General features: G+C 41.5%; 1 protein-coding gene across 1 annotated transcript in view; it reads right to left on the reverse strand.

The window, feature by feature from the left end:
* PHEX (phosphate regulating endopeptidase X-linked) overlaps positions 1-19,190 on the reverse strand; it is a 191,850-nt gene that overhangs the window by 90,473 nt on the left and 82,187 nt on the right. The window contains exon 12 of the mRNA XM_081043200.1: positions 11,490-11,591. Within this exon, the coding sequence (XP_080899326.1) occupies positions 11,490-11,591 (102 nt within the window). The remainder of the gene's footprint in view (positions 1-11,489; positions 11,592-19,190) is intronic.

The following is a 19,190-nucleotide window of genomic DNA, read 5'->3' on the forward strand; positions in this document are numbered from 1 at the left end:
GATATATGGAATGAGCTGTAGAATTCTCAAGCATAAAAACAGGTGGGGTAGGGAGTAGATGAAATCAGAATGGCAAATATTGCTCACTGGTGAAGCTGGGTGATGAGAACCTAACAGTTTAATATGTACACTTTTGTGCAACATTTTAAAATTTCCATAATAAAATGTTTTAAAATAGTGAACAGAGTCAAAATTAATAAAAGTCCATCTTGTACTTCCATCGCAAAGGAAACAATATAACTGGCACCATCAGCTTTTCTTTCCCAATTTTAGGAGACTATAATGGAGCATTACATTATTTGGTGTGGAGGAAATAAGAGGAGACTTGAAAAGAAAAGAACATGTCATTTACCAATACTGAGCATTTTCTATTTGCCAGTCACTGTACATACATTAGTTGTTAAGCAGCCCACTCTGTGGAAAGCATAGTGTACTTATTCTCATTTCATGGGTGAGCAAACTGAGGCACCCAGAAATGTGCACCTTGCCTGTGTGTTTGTTGGAGCCACGATTTGATTCTTGATAAGTTCTGTCCAGTAGCCAAAGAAGGGAGTGACAAGCCATGTCAGGTTCTGACCATACAAGAATGAACCAGCCAGCCATAGTTCTTCCTGTTATTAGGGTTACTTCAATTCAGTAATCTATATTTTGAGGGGTAGTTTTTCAATTATGAATAAACACCATAATGCTATTTCAAAAGCCCAGAAAAGACAGTAAAGACCTCGCTATCAGAAAGGCTAAAAAGGGTTTGTTATTCTCTTTCGAAGACTATAAATGGGGAAATGGATTAAAAAGGACGAGAGGATACGGTGTTACAACATGGATAAACCCAGAAAACATTATGCATAGTAAAAGAAGCCGGGCACGAAAGGCCACATGTTGTATGATTCCATTCATATGAAATGTCCAGAATAGGTGAATTCATAGAGACAGAAAGCAAATTGGTGGTTGCCTGGGGCTGGGGGAAGGAAAGAATGAGGAATGACTGCTTAAATTGTATGAAGTTTCCTTTTGAAAACTTCTGGGTTAATGAAAATGTTTTGGAACTACAAAGAGGTGGTGGTTGCAAAACATTGTGAATGTACCTAAAGCCACTGAACTGTACACTTTAAAACGGCTAATTTTATGTTATGTGAATTTCATCCCAATAAAAAAAGGGGGGGGAGGATGAGAAGCTAGGAGAGGAAAGATCTATCAAACAGAAATGATGAAGATTTGAAAGTTGTTTGGAAGAGAGACTCAAGAGGACTCGCGTGCTTCGAGTTGGCTGGGTGGGAAGACTGAGGTTTCTGGCTTGGGAGCCTGACTAGCTGGCTGCACCCCATGGAATGATGTGATCGGCACTGAGGATAACACAGGACCTTAGAAAGAATGGGAACCCAGTGAATGTTTGTTCAGTTTCATCAGGTCTTCACTTTTTTAATAGAATAACAGATTGGTAAATCAAGAAATAACCCTAAAATACAGTGTAACGGGGTTATATCAAGGCATTGCAAAATATCTCATGAGCTCCTTGCAGGCAAAAGGGAGAAATCGGATGCCAGTTCCATGGAGTTATTCAAAGTAGTACAACTGGACTGAAAATCCATTTGTTAAGTGAACTGATTAGCACCTAACTAAAAGACCTGCCAGAGAGGAGGTTATCCATGAATCTGCTCAATAGATGAATCTGGAAGGAGTCTCCAAAGGATGAGCAAATGGTTGGTTTCAGTTCCATCTTGTGAGCATGCTCATTAACAACCGAGAAACACAATCAAATAAAAAAGCAGATTTACCAAATTATGAATAAGATAGAGGTGGTGACAGTAGTTGATACACTGAATGACAGACTTGAGGTTTATAACAGTCTTTTGAGAAGCCATTCTAAGGAACTGGTCCTGAATTCGGAGGGAAAGCTTTATACAAAAATGTTTATCATAGTGTTATCAATAATAGCACAACCTAAATACCCCCAGCTATGGAGAACTGTTTAAGTAATCTCCTGTAAAGTCACTGAAATATGCAGCATCATTGAAAATTCTTTTATAAAGACTATGTAGTAATAGGAGAAATGTTTATAATATAAACGTTAAGAGAGACAGAAGGAATCAAATTCATATATATAGCATTATTCAAACCTACGTACAGGAGGGAAAAGTCCATGCATTAAAATGTAAGCAGTGGTTATGTCTGGATGATGGAACTAGCTAGCAACACTTTTTTTTCTACTTTTCTACTTTCCAGGTTGTATTTAATAAGTATAGATTTTTATAACAAAAACAAAAATAGGGAATATCCAGAAAAAAAATATATATATAATGCATATACACATATATACATATTCTATATTATACATATATATATATTTAAAAGCCAGAACCATGAACCAAAGCTAAATAGATTTTAGTAAGAATCAGTGATGTTCTGAGATGAGGTTTTTTTGAAAAATGCCAAGTTTAGGGCTGGAGCAATAGGGCTTAACAACAGTTCCTGTGAGATTAAAAAAAAAAAAAAAGACCTAGAAATTAACTGAATATAAATTCGTTATGAGCCAACAGTGACAGAGCTGAGGGGAAAAGATAGCCATAATGTAAACTTCATATTTCTTACTATAATTTGTATGCAAAACAAAGGCAGTAAGAATATTCCCAATGTGCTGTGTGAGTTGGACTATATCTACAGTGTTGTGTTCGGCTTTGAACTTGAACTTTAAAAAAGATGTTGAAACCTGAAGAGCAGCCAGCAGGATGAGGCACCAGAACCACAGCGCGGAGCAGTGGTTCCCATACTTTGGCTGCATCAGAATCACCCTGAGGCTTATTAAAATGAAGATACCTGGATCCCCACCCAGAGTTTCTGAGTCTATAGATCTGAGGTGGGGCCAAGAATCTGCATTTCTAACTAGTTCCAACGTGATGCCAATGCTGCTGGTCTGAGGATCACCCTTTGAGACCCACTGGTATTGTGAATAAAAGCAAAGACCAGACTGCCAGGGATGGATCCCAACTCTTCCACTTACTAGCTGTGTGACCTCAGGCAAGGTTGCTTGCCCTCTCTGTGCTTGTTTCTTCATCTGTAAAACAGAATAATTTGAACCACCTCATATAGATATTATGGCTTTGAGATAGTTAATATTTATAAAGCATTTAGAACATCTAGCCTGCCATATAATGTTTTTTAATTTAATGAGGAACACTTACAGATGTTTTATCTGAAATAGGAAGACATTTAAACATCTTCAAATATTGGAAAGGCTTTTATGTGGAAGACATATTCTGCATGGTTCCTGGGGACAGACGTGAAATCAAAGAGTGGAAGTGACCAAGAAGCAGCCTTTGGATCTGTATCAAGAAGGCTTTTTGGCAGGTGGAGCAACAAAGGAGCGGGTGGCCTGGCTGGGTTCTGAGTGTCCCAGTACTCACTCAGGGCACTCCCTGTGAGAAATGGTGAAAAGGGATTCCTGTAAGGGGTAAGACAAAGCAGTCACTGAATTAACATTAGCTAGCCCTAACACAGCCTTGGTGCAAGGGAAGTTTCACCTGTAATCACCCAGAGTTCTCCAAGTGTTGCCTGAGAACAACCACATCACCACCGAGAACTTGTCAGAAATGTAAATTCCTGGGCCCCACCTCAGAGCTACAGACTCAGAAACGCTAGGGGGGAGGCCTGGCAACCTGTGCTTTAACAAGCCCTCCAGAGGTGCTGATGCATCTCAAGTGTAAGAACCAACGACCTACATAGCATTATTCAAAGCAATATTTCCACGAGGCTCTAGAACACCGCAACGTGATTATAGTAAATTCACTCCAGTAAGGCATCAGGCATACTATGCCTTCGATAAATATATGCATCAAACTCTTACTTATACCAAATACTTGCTTTTGTGTTTAAAATATATATATATATAGATATAGATATATAGATATAGATATAGATATAGATATTTAAAAAATAATGCTGAATTTGTTGAAAACCAGAAAATCCAAAATCCACAGAGAAAAGAAATGTACCCCTTCCCATCACCCTCCTGGCAGGGGCTGCTCACTATTAACCATCCTGAGGGGTGGGGGGGGATGCAGTGTGGAGGACAGTGTTCTGATGTAGAGCATAAGAGTATCTAAGGGATGAGAGGGATCTCAGAGACCATGGTCTGAGGTCACCTACTTTCCTAACCCAGAGAAAAACACAATGACCCAGACACACACGTGGACACACACATCTCCCTCCTCGCTCACAGGACAGCAGTCTAGAAGAAACAACTGAACACACTTGGAGAGCCTTTCTCATGCTCCAGGAATTCCTTCTAACTACTTTAGGCATACTAACTCCTTATAACAAATCTCTGAGGTAGGTACTAATGTTCCCATTTTACAGATGAGAAAACTGAGGGTCAGAAAAATAATTTCCAAAGGGTCACGCAGCTAATAAGGGGTAGAAATTGGCTGTGAGCCTTCGCAGTCTTTCTCCAGACTCTATACAGTTAAGTTCTGTACTGTACTTCCCAATGAGGCCAGTGAGGGAGAACAGATACAAGTATGGTCTGTATGTATGTTTGAGAGAGACATGGAACCTGAGACATGGAACAAGAGAGTGCCAACAAGGTCAAGAAAGAGGTATGTGTGATCCAGGGATCCAGAAGGGCATGGGGAGGAATCCTGAAAAATGGTTTACATGTGGTTTTGCCAGTCCCTGGGTGTCCCTGGGTGAGCAGTGAGTGGATGCAGGAACAGGGTGACTGCATGCTTAAGCCGTTATGCAGAAAGGCTTGAATCTGTAACAGGCAAGGGCAGGAGACAGTATGACAGCCTTCCTTTTCTTCTACAAAACAATTTAAAAGGAATAGGTGAGAAGCAGGAGCGAAGGTAGCAAGGGAAAGTCATGGCTAGATGCAGAGTTGTTGGCATTAGGAAGGCAAAGAAGAGCCTTGCCTGCAAGCCGTGGGGACACAGGCAGAGTGGGCATGCCCTGACTCAGGGGGCCCCACACTGTGTTGGGCTCCTTCGAAGCTGCCGCCCCTAGACTCCCAGGATCACTTTGTGCGTCTGTCACATTAACTAACACTTCTCCCTATCTGCCTGGCATCCACATCAGTGTTGTGCTCTCCTGGGAGTGTGGCAGCCCCTGCATAAAAGGGACTGCAGCTGCTCATCTTTGAATGTGTAGCTCCTGCTATGCTGTCAGTGCTGGAAATGTTTGCAGAACTGAATTTGCTGGAGTGGTGCTGGCATCCAGATGCAGTCAAATGTGTTGTCACCTTAAGGAGAAGAACAACAGAAAGAGTGCATACCCCAGGGTCTGTGTCCTAGTTGGGGAGCCCCCAGGAGTCAACCGCGAGACAAGGATTCAAGCACAAGCAGTTCATTTGGGAGGTGAAAGCAACACCGAAACTGGTAGGGAATGGGGGAAAGTGAGCGGAAAAAGGAAGGCAGTCAACAAAGGGTATCTTATCGAGCCAGATGTCAGTGTGAACAGCTGGAGCTTACCCCACTAGGGAAACTCCAGGAGTCTGTGTCGAACACACTCAAGGGAGGAGAGGGCTAGGGCACATACACGACAACCACCATCAATTGTTGGGTGTGCTCATTCCCCAGACCCTTGGGCCCTTTGTGTGAGTGGCAAAGCAGACTCCAGCAGGAAGAGGAGGCTCTTGGGCAAAATGCAGGTGCCAGCAGCTGGAAGTCAGACAAGTATGCAGTGAAAGGGTAATGGCAAGGGCAGTGGGCCTCAAACCTGAGCAGCCTCAGAATCATGCAGAGGGCTTGTTAAAACACAGATCGTGGGGCCCTACTCCCAGAGCGCAGCAGGTCTGGGGAGAGGCCCACGAATCTGCATCTCTAACAAGTCCCCAGGTGAGGCAGCTGCTGCTGGTCTGGAAGCACACCTTGAAAAGCACTGGGCTCGGGATACGGGCAGGGCACCGACAGGGTTAATACAGACTGGATACCTGGGGGAAATCTAATACCTAGGGTTGGGCAGAGCTTAAAGATGAAAGAAACCAGAATGTCACCCCAAAATATGTCTTTGTGAAATAAAAAAAGTCATTTTGAGCTGAAGGCAACTGAAAAGCAGCAGATAAAAAAAAAAAGAAAAGAAAAGAAAGAAGGGTGGCTGGATGGCTCAGTTGGTTAGAGCGCAAGCTCTCAACAACAAGGTCGTTGGTTCAATTCCCACATGGGATGGTGGGCTGTGCCCCCTGCAACTGAGATTGAAAACGGTGACTGGACTTGGAGCTGAGCTGCGCCCTCCACAACTAGATTGAAGGACAACGACTTGGAGCTGATGAGCCCTGAAAAAACACACAGTTTCCCAATATTCCTCAATAAAAAATTAATTAATTAATTAAAAAACCATTTTAATGCCCAAAAAATAAGGAAAAAAAAAGAAAAGAAAAAGCTCCCACCCTCCTCCAATTTGCCTAAAAGCAGGACATAAATTTTCAAAGTTGTCCCTCCTACCCTCGCTACCAGGAAGGACAAAAGTGAGTCACCAGAGACAACTTTAGACCCTAGCAGCATGGAGATAGCACCAGAGTAATCTACACAACAAACTTCACTAACTAGCCTGTACCTACCATTAGTTTCCCATATATTTACCTTCCCACAACCTGCAGCCCTTGGAAGTCTAAAACCGCTTTCCTCTGTCTTATCATTTCTTTAAAAATATATTGTTCTTTGGATGGATCTAGAGAACATTATGTTAAGTGAAATAAGTCAGAAAGAGAAAGACAAGTACCATATGATCTCACTTATATGCGGAATCTAAAGAAAAGAATATGTGTATGAACTAATCAGAAACAGTTTTGGGGACACAAAAAACTGAGAGTTGTTAGATGGGCGGGGGGAGGGGGTTGAGGATGGGGGGAAGGGTGAAGGGATTGGAGGGCGGCTGGTGACCACAGGATGGCCTCAGGGTCTTTTGAGAATTACTTTGGGGAACTTACTCAATAGTGTTTGGGGATTTTGTTGGGTGTCCGATGGACATGTCTCCTGTTTGGGAGACCACCTCAGGGATACTGTGGATGCCTGGTCATGGCATTGTACACCAGAGACTGGACATTAATGAATGCCAACTATAATTTTATGTGTATAATGTGATGGCTCGGTGTGAGGTCGGGGTGGTGGTGGATGGGGGGAGGGGGGTTCACGGTGTGAGGGATGTAAAAATAAAATAAAATAAAATAAAACTATAAAAATAAATAAATAAATAAATAAACATAAAATATATATATATATATATATATATTGTTCTTTATCAAAGATGCCACACAAGCTGGAGTTCTAAGCTACCTCTTTGACTTACTCATTTCTGAGTTTCTCTCACTTATGTATGATATACATGTTAATAAACTGCTGCTTGTTTTTCTCCTGTTAATCTATCTTTTGTTTGTGACAGGGGGCCCGGTCAAGAACTTAGAAAGATAGAAGGAAAGATTCCTCGCCAACAGAGACAAAGCCAAAGAGGTGAGCAACACTTTTGTTAGGACCCTCTATAGAAAAATTCTTCCCACCTCACCCAAAGCCCGCACCCAGGAGTCACATGCTTATGGAGATGGGACCACGTAGCAGACTTCTCCGGAACTCTCTGCACTGCTATGGCCAAGGTTAAGGCCACTCACAGCATCCTGAGGATGCTGCCACCTTAGGAGTTCCATCTGGGTCTTTTTCGCTGGGGGTGGCCTGGCAAGCATAGGTCCCAGGGGCAAAGAGCACAAACAAATTTTTCAGAAAGGATCCAGCTTTTGGCTACAGCATCCCATCCAGCTGGAGACCAACCGAGTTCAGGAAGCTGCTCCTCCTGATTTGACACAGCTCGCCAGCAGAAGGCCTGCTCCCGCTGCCAGGGCAGCCAAAGGCAGCGCTGTGTCCCTTCCTGATAGGCCTCAGAATCATTATATGGTGACCTTGAGATCCTCCTGCTGTGTTCTGGAAAAGGCAAAGCTTCCAGAAGACACCCCCAAAATAATCTGTCACACCTTTACACTCATTCAACATCTATGATAACCAGAAAAATAACAGGCCTCCTGTCCTTTGCTGCTTGTTTAGAGTAAGAGTACATGCTTGCAGGGAACACAGAATCCTAAATAAAAAGTGGTGCTTATCTCACCACACTAAATTTCCACTTGAAATTTACATTGTCAGTTTCACAACACAAAACCACGCGTGACCTCTTAAGAAATGAGACGGGAAAGGCCGGGAGACAGACAGAGACAACAAATTTATCCTTCGTGGGAGCAGAGGCATTCTCGTTTATCTTTTATGGTGATCACCCCTAGCAAAGAACACAACAAAGTCACATCCCCACACTTCCATGTGAGACCTAGGTCACTGCCACAAAAGCCAAGGCGTCAGGCCTCAGGCCGCTGCAGGTACCTGGATGGACCCTCCCCATTCAGGAGACCAGTCACTAGGGAATGCTGAGGTCAACACCCCTTAGGAGGTACTGTAATTAGTTGCAGTCCAGAGCTGAACTGGACGGAAGAGAAAAGCTTCTCCCCTTCACAAAGCAGAACGTTTTTCCAGCTTTCCCAATGGGTTGCCAAGTGACTCAGCATTGGCCCGTGTGGGCACTATTATTGATGAGAAATCTTCCGCCTGGGTGATATACTGCATACAACACATGCCCAAAGAACAGTGCCAAGTCATACCAGGAAGAGCAGGCAAATTATTCACCTCCACTTCCAATGTAGGCAAATTGTGTCTTAATGCAGGGGCTACTCAATATCAGAAAGACAAAGCCCTAAGATCATCAGAGATTGCCTTCTAAGATTCAAGGAATTATTAGGCAGAGCATCTCCTTTCTTGTTGACTATTAAAAGGCAATCAAATCGAGGACAGCAGAGAAAAAGGGCAAGAAAAAAATGATAATTTTTCAAAAACAACCCCAGAGCAGAAAGCTGCATAAAAGCCTTCAGCTCCCTGTATCTTGTCTTTGTGAGTACTACGAGCTCCACCCAGAGGTCATTTCAAGAACTGCATATTCATTTAATTTAGGAAAAGAAAATCTTCATCTTCTGGGTACTGGGCCCCACCTGCCTTAGAGAACTGCTGGATATTCTTGGACAACATTCCCTCTTTCTTGCCTTTCATTAAAGGAACTGCTCTGAACTCTGAAATACAGGATATACTCAGGGAACCTGGTGAGATCCAGCAGGACAACTACCTTTGATATTTGCACTCCTGGCAGATTAACTCACCTCAAAGAAACCGGAGTGTTCAAAAAACACAGCAGGTCCTTAAATATCACCATTTCATTCAATGTCATTTTATTATAATGTCGATGAGATGCCATAGGAATTTAACTCTTGTTTATATAAATTAGCCTACGGTAAATGGTTTCATTGTATGTTGTTTTGCTTCAAGTAGCAGAATCTATTGACCTTAAGTGAGGACTTACAGTACTTTCAGCAGAAAAACTGAGGGCTCTCATTGAAATAAAATGCAAGACTGGAAAGCAACTCGGGTGCAAAAAGGAGTGTGTCTAATATTAGAAGGACTGAGAATAATCCTCCTTCGAGGACTCATGGGCCACTTGCCTAGAAGGCCCAACTGGAAGGCACCCACTCCCTTATGCAACTCAGAAGATTTCCCTGAAGCAATCACCAGCCATTCTTCCCAAAGAACTGACTGCAGTGCCCAGTACATTCCCCTGGTATTCACCCATTCATAACAGCAACGGGCACACAGCTCTCACCACTGCACCCCACCCTCCACGCCAATGGCCCTTGTCCACAAGGGGTCAGGCGAGGATCAAGAGCTCCCAATGAACTGAGATCTCAACTTCCCAGTACCAGACACATTCGTTCCAGATATCATAAGCTAGCCTGGCAAATAAATGACGCCTTCAAGACAAACAACCACGTGTTGGTGCCGAAAGTTTCATCTAGCATCTGGAGAGCTTCTCATCACAGCCCGCGTGCTCCTGCCTTCATCAGCTTGCGCCTTACATGACTTAAGACAGCTCTGACAGATTCTGAAGGTGGAAAAAAATCAGACTTACCCTTTGTCTTCCTCCAACACCCCCCACCCCGTCACCCAAGTTCTTTCTTCGCTGTAAACACTGAACAGCCTTTTCATGTCTATTGACAAAAATATCTATGGCAATGTTTATCCATCTCAGGAGTATTAAAGCTCTAGAAAATACCCTTGCTTAACCTCTGTACATTCTCATTTCAACAAGGCTAAGCATTTCCAGAATGTTGCCATTTTTTTAAAAAATAGACATTATTTTTTTAGAGCAGTCGGGGGTTCACAGCAACATTGAACAGAAAGTTCAGGTATCTCCCATACACCCTCTGCCCCCACACATGCACAACTGCCCTTCGCCAGAGGGCACATTTCTTACAACAGATGAACCTACACTGACACGTCATCATCACGCAGCGCCCATAGGTTACATGAGTATTCACTCTTGGTGTTGTACATTCTGTGGGTTTGGACAAATGTATAATGACACGTATCCCAAAAAATCCTCTCCCTCTTTGTTTATTGACCAGAAGGCAAAACTATCTGCACTCAGCATGACTCAATATGACTGAGCTGTATTCTCCAGGCCTGCCTAGCGATAAGAATCACCAAGGAGACTGGTTTTCACAAAATGTTCAGGCTGCACCCTTGATTCACTAAATCAGACCTTGTGGGGGAGGGGCCCAGAAAGCTATAGAGCGTCCAGGCACCCCACATGATTGCTATCATCAAAATACATTTCTAAAGAAGAGATGCCCCTAATTTCAGAGTCGCCAGCTGCAGAGCAGCGCCATTAAGAATGCAGAAGGTGTTCCCTACACACTTGAGCTCCGGCTCCATCAGAAGACCTACAATTCAAGATGGGTCCCATTCTTTATTTTTCCACAGCATGGCTGCTAACACTTTCCTCACTTACTCCCTTGTTGCATAGTACCAGAAAAGTTTACAAGGCCTAACAAGTGTCCAGCTATATTACGAAATATTTTTGTATTTCTACACAATGATCTACCACTGGTCTACAGTTTATAAGCATGTTATTTGGATCATTTGTGCAAAATGATGGGTTAGAAAGTAAATCTGCCTGGTTACAGGAAAGGATTTGCCTGGGGACCTTTGCACACATCATGCACAGAGCAGGACACACAACCAATATGCGGTTTTCTTCTTTGCGCCTTGAGGGCTCTTCTGCCAACTGCTCCCCCAGGATCCCCACCGCTCTGCATTCTGCCACAGCCAATGAGGGTTTATGGCAAAATTCGCTGGGCAGCAAGCCATGTGGCTCTTCCAGATGGCAATTAGGAAAAAACGAAAGGCTGAATTACAAGGTGTTTGAAAATGCAGTTCGCAAAAGAAGAAGTCAGATCTTATTTTCTCTTACCTGCTGGTGATGAAATCTATGTATTCATCCAAAAACAGACGGCTAACTCTGGGGTCATTCGGAGTCAACAGCTCAGTCAATATAAAAATAAACTACACAATGTCCAGCCTGAAAATCCATTAAACCAAAAGTCGGGGTTTTGTGTTTTTTTCATCAGAAGGAATCCTTACCTTTTCTTTGGCTTTCCTTTTGGTCCCTGCATCCATCCACTCATTTTCTTTCTCCAGCATGTCAATAAAGGCCCAGCGAACACCCTCAATCAATTCCTCCATCTACAAAAAATACCCAAAGAGACAGTTCAAAAGAAGCCTCAGGCAAGGTTTTCTGGGCCACAAGAAATAGTTTAATGTGAAACATGGTGGGAAAGGGATTCCTTTCAGCTTGATTCCATGCTCTGGCAACACTTCTTTTCCCAGGAAAAAGCTGCCCCCGCCTTACCACCACCACCACCGCTAGAAGACAACCAACCATTTCTGCCATGAGAACAATTATTAACCCATCCGTATCAAGGTAGCAACTGATTTCAATAGTTTAATAAGGCTTTGGAAGAGGCAAGCAAAAGCACGGGCTATGTATTTCAGAGAGGTATTGCAGAAGAAAGTGAGTGAGCAGTTAAAAGAGATACTGCGAACAAAGCAACAGGTGGGGAGAGCTAGCACCCCAAAGGACGCTCCCCAAACATAAATCAGAGTTATGTCAGGACCCCAGTTCTTTCCAGATGTAGTGCTAGTGGCTAAACCAAATGCTTGGCTGTTCTCTGTCACCTTCCTGTTTTCCTCTCTTCTCCCTTGCAGCTCAGAAAAGCTTTATGTTATTTCAAATCTTAAATGACAGGTGTAACAGGGACGGCTACAGAAAGGCTATCTTCTGAAAGACCTGTTCCCGAGTGTTTCAGCAGTGAGACCACACCCCACAGGGATGATGGCTTTGCCCGGGCTTTTATTCCAGCATCTGTTTGTGGATCAGAAGACTGAAGGGACAGATTCTAACACTTAACTTCAGAGGCCCACACGGAACAGTTTGGTGAGGTCCTGACTGTTTACCGGTACAAAGCTCTCAAAATTCCGTTCGTCTACAGAGATGCTTCGGTTTTCTTCATGCGACACTCAAGAAAGAATAAATACTGGGTATGGCACCAGAATTAGAATTTTCATTTGTGAGTATGGGGTTGTAAATCCATTTTTAGCATTAATTCTAGAAGGAAAAAAGTTTAGATGTTTTTTTGGTTCTATAATGAATTGTCGGCACAAAACTCAAAATAATTTTTTTCTGTTTAATAAGTTTTCAGCTATGTTTTCAGTTCAATAACAGTTGTAAGGGAACCAGAGCTGTAAATCAGTGGGCTGGGTTCCATCGTATGTAAATAAGAACAAACAGCAGATGGAAAGGGTGGGGGGGAGGGGAACTTCACAGCTATTTCTTCCCAATTTAGTAAAAACATTAAAAGAAGAGAAATCTCGACTTGTGATCGGAGCTTGATAAAAACATGAAATTATAGAAGAGCAAAGACTGTTCAAAATTATTAAGTCAGTGGTTCTCAACCTTGTCTGTACACGGGGAGCTTTAAACAATCCTGAGGCCTGGGCATCAGGATGCAGATGGCATTGGTCTGAGGGCAGCCTGGGCATGGGGCGTTTTAAAAGCTCCCAGGCGATTCTAATGTACAGAGAGAGCGGACACCCACTGTTCTAGCAGAAGCCACTTGTTTTACAGAGAAGGAAATAAAAGTCAAGGGAGTCCAGGATCTGTTCCAGTTCTTACAGGTAGGGAGGGTCAGAGCCAGGACGCCACCACAGAGCTAAATGACAGTCACGAGCTCAGAACTCCTAGGAACAGAGGTGTCCCTCATAAATCAGAGGAAAATGCTAGGGAAGTAGAAAGGACCCAACAGAGAGATGCAGAAGTAAACATTTCAAACAGAAAACCCATACAAGGAGGGTATTAAAACAACAAGGAAATCTCAAGGGAGTAGATCTTTTGCCTGTGCAGTAACTGGCACCCCTAAGTGTTTATGACCTCATTATGCAGCAATACACCCCAGCTAGCCCATCACCTTCACATAAAAAGAGAAATAATATCTTCCCAAACTAGAGAGGGGCAATCAGGATATAAAGAAGTAGATGGATCGATTTGAGAGAAATTCGGTAACGAAATCAATGGAACCACGTGATTAATTTGTATTGTATGTGCGGGGGCGGTGAGGGGAATAGGGAGAGTCAGATTCATTCCCAGGCTTCCGGTGCAGGTAACTAAGACGACGCTACTGCCATTTTCTAAGGTTGGGAATGTTGGAAGAGAAAGGGCTGGGGACAGAGGCCAGACATCAGTGAGATGAAGACTGCATGGGAAGGGGAGACAGCAAGTCTGGAGAGAGAACAAAGACAGAATAGAAGTGGATACAGGGTTAAGAGAGGGGTCTGAGGGCTTGGGGTTTCAGTTGTATGCACGTTTGCTGCGGCGGCTGCGGCTGCTGCTGTTACAGCTGTTGACCATGTAAGAGATCTGTTTAAATATCCATGGAAACTCAATAAGAAAATAAGCAACCTGATTTTAAAATGGGCCAAAGACACCTCACCAAAGAAGACATACAGATAGGAAATAAGCCTGTGAGAAGATGCTCCACACCATATGTCATCAGGGAAATGCAAACTAAAACAATGAGCTACCAATTCACACCTAATCGAATGGCCAAAATCCAGAACACTGATGACGCTAAAAGCTGACGAGGATGTAAAGCAACAGAAACTCTCAGTCAGGAGAGTGCGAATGGCACCACATCCGCTTTGGAAAACAGTTTAACAGTTTCTTACAAAACTAAACATACTCTTATCGCATGATCCAGCAATCACCCTCCTTGGTATTTCCCTAAATGAGTTGAAAACTGTTCACATGAAAACCTGCACATGGATGTTTATAGCAACTTTGTTCATAACTGTCAATACTTGGATACAACCAAGATGTCCTTCAGTAAGTGATTGGATAAACTGTGGTACATCTAGACAATGGAATACTATTCAGTACTAAAAAGGAATCCGCTATCAAGCCATAAGAAGACATGGAAGAACCTTAGGTGCGTATTACTAAGTGAAAAAAACCAATCTGAAAGGCTATGTATTATATGATTCCACTATTTGACATTCTGGAAAAGGTAAAACTATGGAAACAATAAAAAGATCAGTGGTTCCCAGGGGTGGGAGTGGGGAGATGAATAGACAGAGCACAGAGGATGTTTAAGAGAGCGGAAGTACTCTGTATGAGATTATAATGATGGATACATGTCATTATACTTTCCAAACCCATAGACTGTACACACCGAGTGAACCTTAAGGTAAACTATGGACTCTGGGTGATTATGATGTAATGATGTAGACTCACCTTAGGGAAACAAATGTACCACCTGGTGAGTAATGCTGATAGTGGTGAAGACTGCATGTATGGGGGCCCAGGGGATACAGCAATGTTTCCACATTCCTCTAAATTTTGTTGTAAATCTAAAACTGCTCTAAGAAAATAAAATCTTTTTAAAATATGGAAAAAACAAACTTATGGAAAGAATCCAGTGAGGACGAAGACGCTGAAAATGTGGGAGAGAAAACAGACATGAATGGTCCCTGAGAGGACAAAGGGGGATGGGTTCCAGAGAATACAGTTGACCCTTGAACAATACGGGTTTAAACTGCATGGGTCCACATATATGTGAATTTGTAAATACACAGGTTTGAACTGGGGGGTCCACTTATATGTGGATTTTTAAATCCACGTATAAGTGAACCCATGCATTTCAAATCCATGTTGTTCAAGAGTCAACTGTATTTTCAATCCACAGTTAGGAATCTGCGTATTGCAAGGCCAAGTAGCAGTTACATGGATTCTCGACTGTGTGTGTGTCGGGGCGGGGGGGCTTGGTACTCCCAACTCCCCCGTTCTTCAAGGGTCAACTATATGTATGGAAGGATTCACCTTAGACATGAGACAGAATTATGAGAGGGAAGAAGGATAAAATGATTGACAGGGATACAGAAGAATCTATAGATTAGATGGTAGAAGGTTGAGAGTCTGAGCACAATGGCATGTCTTTTGTTCACGAAATAGGAGCAAGATCTTCTGCTAAAAGGGAGGTTTCTCTAAAGTTTAATTTCTTTACACACTAATATGTGCATGGACATATTGGTAGGGAGAGGAATATTTACAGATAAGGACAAAGAGATCAATGAAAGTTTCCTCTCAATACCCTAGCCAACACATAGTAATAATAGAAAGCACCTAAAGACTACACAGAAAGCCGAACACATCCCAGGAAAACATTTATTTGGAGTAAGGAGTACAAAAACTAATTTGCTTTCATTACGACGTAAAATAAATTAGTTAATCAAATAAAACAAAATAAGCACTCTCCAAGCCAAAGAGATCTTTGGCAAATACGTATTTTGGGATTTTTGGACTTCCAGGGTGAATCTCAAGGTCATGTTGCCCCTATTCTCTCTGGAGCATTTTTATGAAGTATGTACTTATTAAAATGGGATGAGTGCTTCCAGATACTTCTCTCTAAGTAGCTTGGTTTCATAGGACTCTCCCTGGCCATTCTTGGACGTTATAATTACTATCAAATTCATTAACATTTTAAGTATTTTGCATAGGTTTTCAAAGCTCCCTGTTTGTACTGTCATGCCAAATGGAAATAAAAAGAGGCAAAAAGATTTCAGCCTATTACCGAGATGAAGAATGACAAATGAAGAATGACTCACATGCTCTTCCTCTTCTTTTCCTTCTTGCCCCTCTCCCGTGTCTTCCCTAAATCCATGCTTTGGTAACTCAGTATCTTTGTGACCCTCTTAACAGATGTTGAAACCCACGTGGTAATCACTCCACCTTTGCTTTTCCATGAGCCTCAGATGGTCTCTGCCCTAGTCTTCTCAGGTGCCACTACTCCCCACCCCAGGTCTTAACGCAGGTTCTCAGCTTTTTTCTTTTATGCAGACTTTACTGACTTATTATATAACATTTTCTGTGAAATGGTACTGAACTACCTCAGCAGACTCTGAGAACCAGAAAAATCTTTGAAGGTATAATGTCACTGGTTGGCATGTTAATGCAAATAAGAGAAATAATGATTTTTAGCATGCTGGAACTATGAAGATAAATCACTGAACACTTCTGATTTTTATCTTTAGACTACTCTACAGCATCACATAACAACATCACCTTCAGTCAAGTCATGTCCCCTGAGGCAGCAAAAGCCTGCTATAATTTTAAAATTTAAAAAAGAGATAAATATTTCTTCATCAAACCTTGACCTAATGCCCCAACCAGGCAACATATAACATTAATAGAAATCACTTCAAGTAGAAGTCATAGAGTGAAGTTTTCTATTGAAAATATTTATTTAGAGTCAAAAATCAAAATGTAACATATTAAAATTAACTTGTTATTATGATAAAAAATTGGCCACATTCAGGATAAAGGCCATCCAGGAAAAGCAGCATTTTGTTAAGTATCTATTTATTTCAGATTTTATGGATCTACACTGAAAATGTAGTTCATTTGATTGATGTATGGGCAGTTGTTGGTTCTTTTCCTCAACCAGTGCTATTTAAAAGTGGGTTCCTCTTTTCATTCTTTGCACCCCAGGATTTTACCCATAGTGTTTTACATCAAACACCAGGCATTGCTGAGTCATACATGCATATGCACGCACCTGTTACCCTTCCATCAAAGGGTTTTTTAAATGAGGTTCTCCTATCTTAGTAAATTACAAATTGTCTCACCTGTTCCTCTTTTGATCTCTATCCTTTCTCCCATCACATGGACATAAGAACTTTGTGGTTTTCATTAATTGGTCAAGACGTTTCAATTAATGCATTTGAAGGGACATATGCCAATACAGGTATACCTCATTTTATTGTACTTCACTTTACTGTGCCACACAATTATTGCGTTTTCATCAACATTATCACAAGACCCTCCACCAGCAGAAAGACTGTGACTTACTGAAGACTCAAGTGATGATTAGCATGTTTTTTAGACATAATGTGACTGCACACTTAATGGACTATAGTATAGTGTAAATATAACATATGCATTGGGAAATTAAAAAATTGTGTGACTTGCTTTGTTGAGATATTCGCTTTATGTATCAGTGGCCTGGAACCAACCCCAATACCTCTGAGGTATGCCTGTATTGCTTTGAGAAGGAGTCAGATCACCCCAAACATCAGCTGTAGATTTTTTCAAAGGTTTGTCTCTGGCGATGGCCAACTCAGATCCTACCTCATGTACATGAATTCCAAACACTTAAATCCACACTTTCAGTCCCATCTCTGAGTTCTTGTTAGGCTTATAATCAGAAACAGGTGTGTGTTTAACTGCCATTTATGTTTATTTGGTTTGCCCAACAAGATCTGCAAGATTTAAGAACAGGAATCATGATTTAGACCAAATGAGATCATAGATATGTAAGCAATCTGAGAAGCTGGTGAAGGGCAGCAGAATATGTTGCCCCAAAATATGCCTCTTTGGCATAAGATTACCTTGAGCTGGTTATTTTTAACAAAGAGCAGCTACGGGAGCTCTAAAAACACAGTAGAAGTTACCCTTTTGTAAGAGACATGTACATTTATAAGGGAACTCTCCATTTGTAAGGGTGTCTCCCTCTCTGTACCAGGAAGAGAAGAATGACTGTAAATATTGGGAGATGCTTATCAGTGGAGAAGGGAGGACTTCATGCTGCATACAACCTGACCTTGTTCACTGTGCTTTGCCTGGTCACCTCCCATAACTGGCTCCCCTCTCCCCCATATCTTCTTTTGTCTTTAGCTGGAGATGGTATTTAAGGTGGTGGCTTGGGCCATATGGGGGAGTTACTCAGTTTTCCTGGGTATCTTTCATGTATACAAAAGGTATCCATGTTATTAAACTTGTTTGTTTTTCTCCTGTTAATCTATCTTTTAAGTACAGAGGGGTCTCAGCCAAGAATCTAGAAGGGTAGAGGAAAACTTAATTTTTCCTCCCCTATAATATTCTGTAAATTTATAGTTTTACAATTTCATGTCTCACTTACTTTTTATATATGATTTCATCTCATATAATACATGTAGCAGATGCTCAATAAATACACGTTGATTTACGGTTTTCAAAATCTCCAGTGGGTATCCAGCAAAGAGATGAAACTGGAGCAAATATTGTTTATATGTGCTAATGTATAGCAGTATTCCAAATATAAACTTTAGTGGAAATCAAATAATTCAGTAAGTTAGCCCAGTCCTTTCTGAGGTTGGTGATGCCAGCATGCTACAGGACAGATGGCTAAACATGGTTTAAATACATATATATATTAGAAATAGGCTGCTAGAGTTCTTAAAAAAAAGAACAAAAAGAAAATATCTTCAAGGTTGAGTATGTGCATTAATCTTAAAATAATGTAACTTTAATGAAATTCTTAAATAAAAGATATAATGTTGAATAGATTTACCTCTTTAATAATTTAGAAATTATAAGTAATATCTTAATAAAACATAAGATTAAAAAGTCTCCAGTATCCCCATTGGTCTAGAGCAGGGCAATGTTCCTTAAATCATAACCACTTGATTAGTGAATGGAAATCATTATCATTAATTTATGTGGTTAACTCTGAATAAATAGGCTGCAATCTGAGGGAAGTTCCTAAAAGTTCCTTTCTGGCAATTTACTAGAAATACAGACATTAAATAAATCAATGCACCAATAAATATTAAATATTCATTGACTCACTGTTTATACTGTGACTATTCATTAAAATAAGTTTGAATTGATTCCTGATAAAGATATAATAATGGCATTAAAATAAGAAGAAGGGACCCATATTGACGTGAAAGAAGTGGTAAAGCCAGAAAAAG

Source organism: Rhinolophus hipposideros, assembly GCF_964194185.1.
Source record: "Rhinolophus hipposideros genome assembly, chromosome: X".
NCBI lineage: Eukaryota > Metazoa > Chordata > Mammalia > Chiroptera > Rhinolophidae > Rhinolophus > Rhinolophus hipposideros.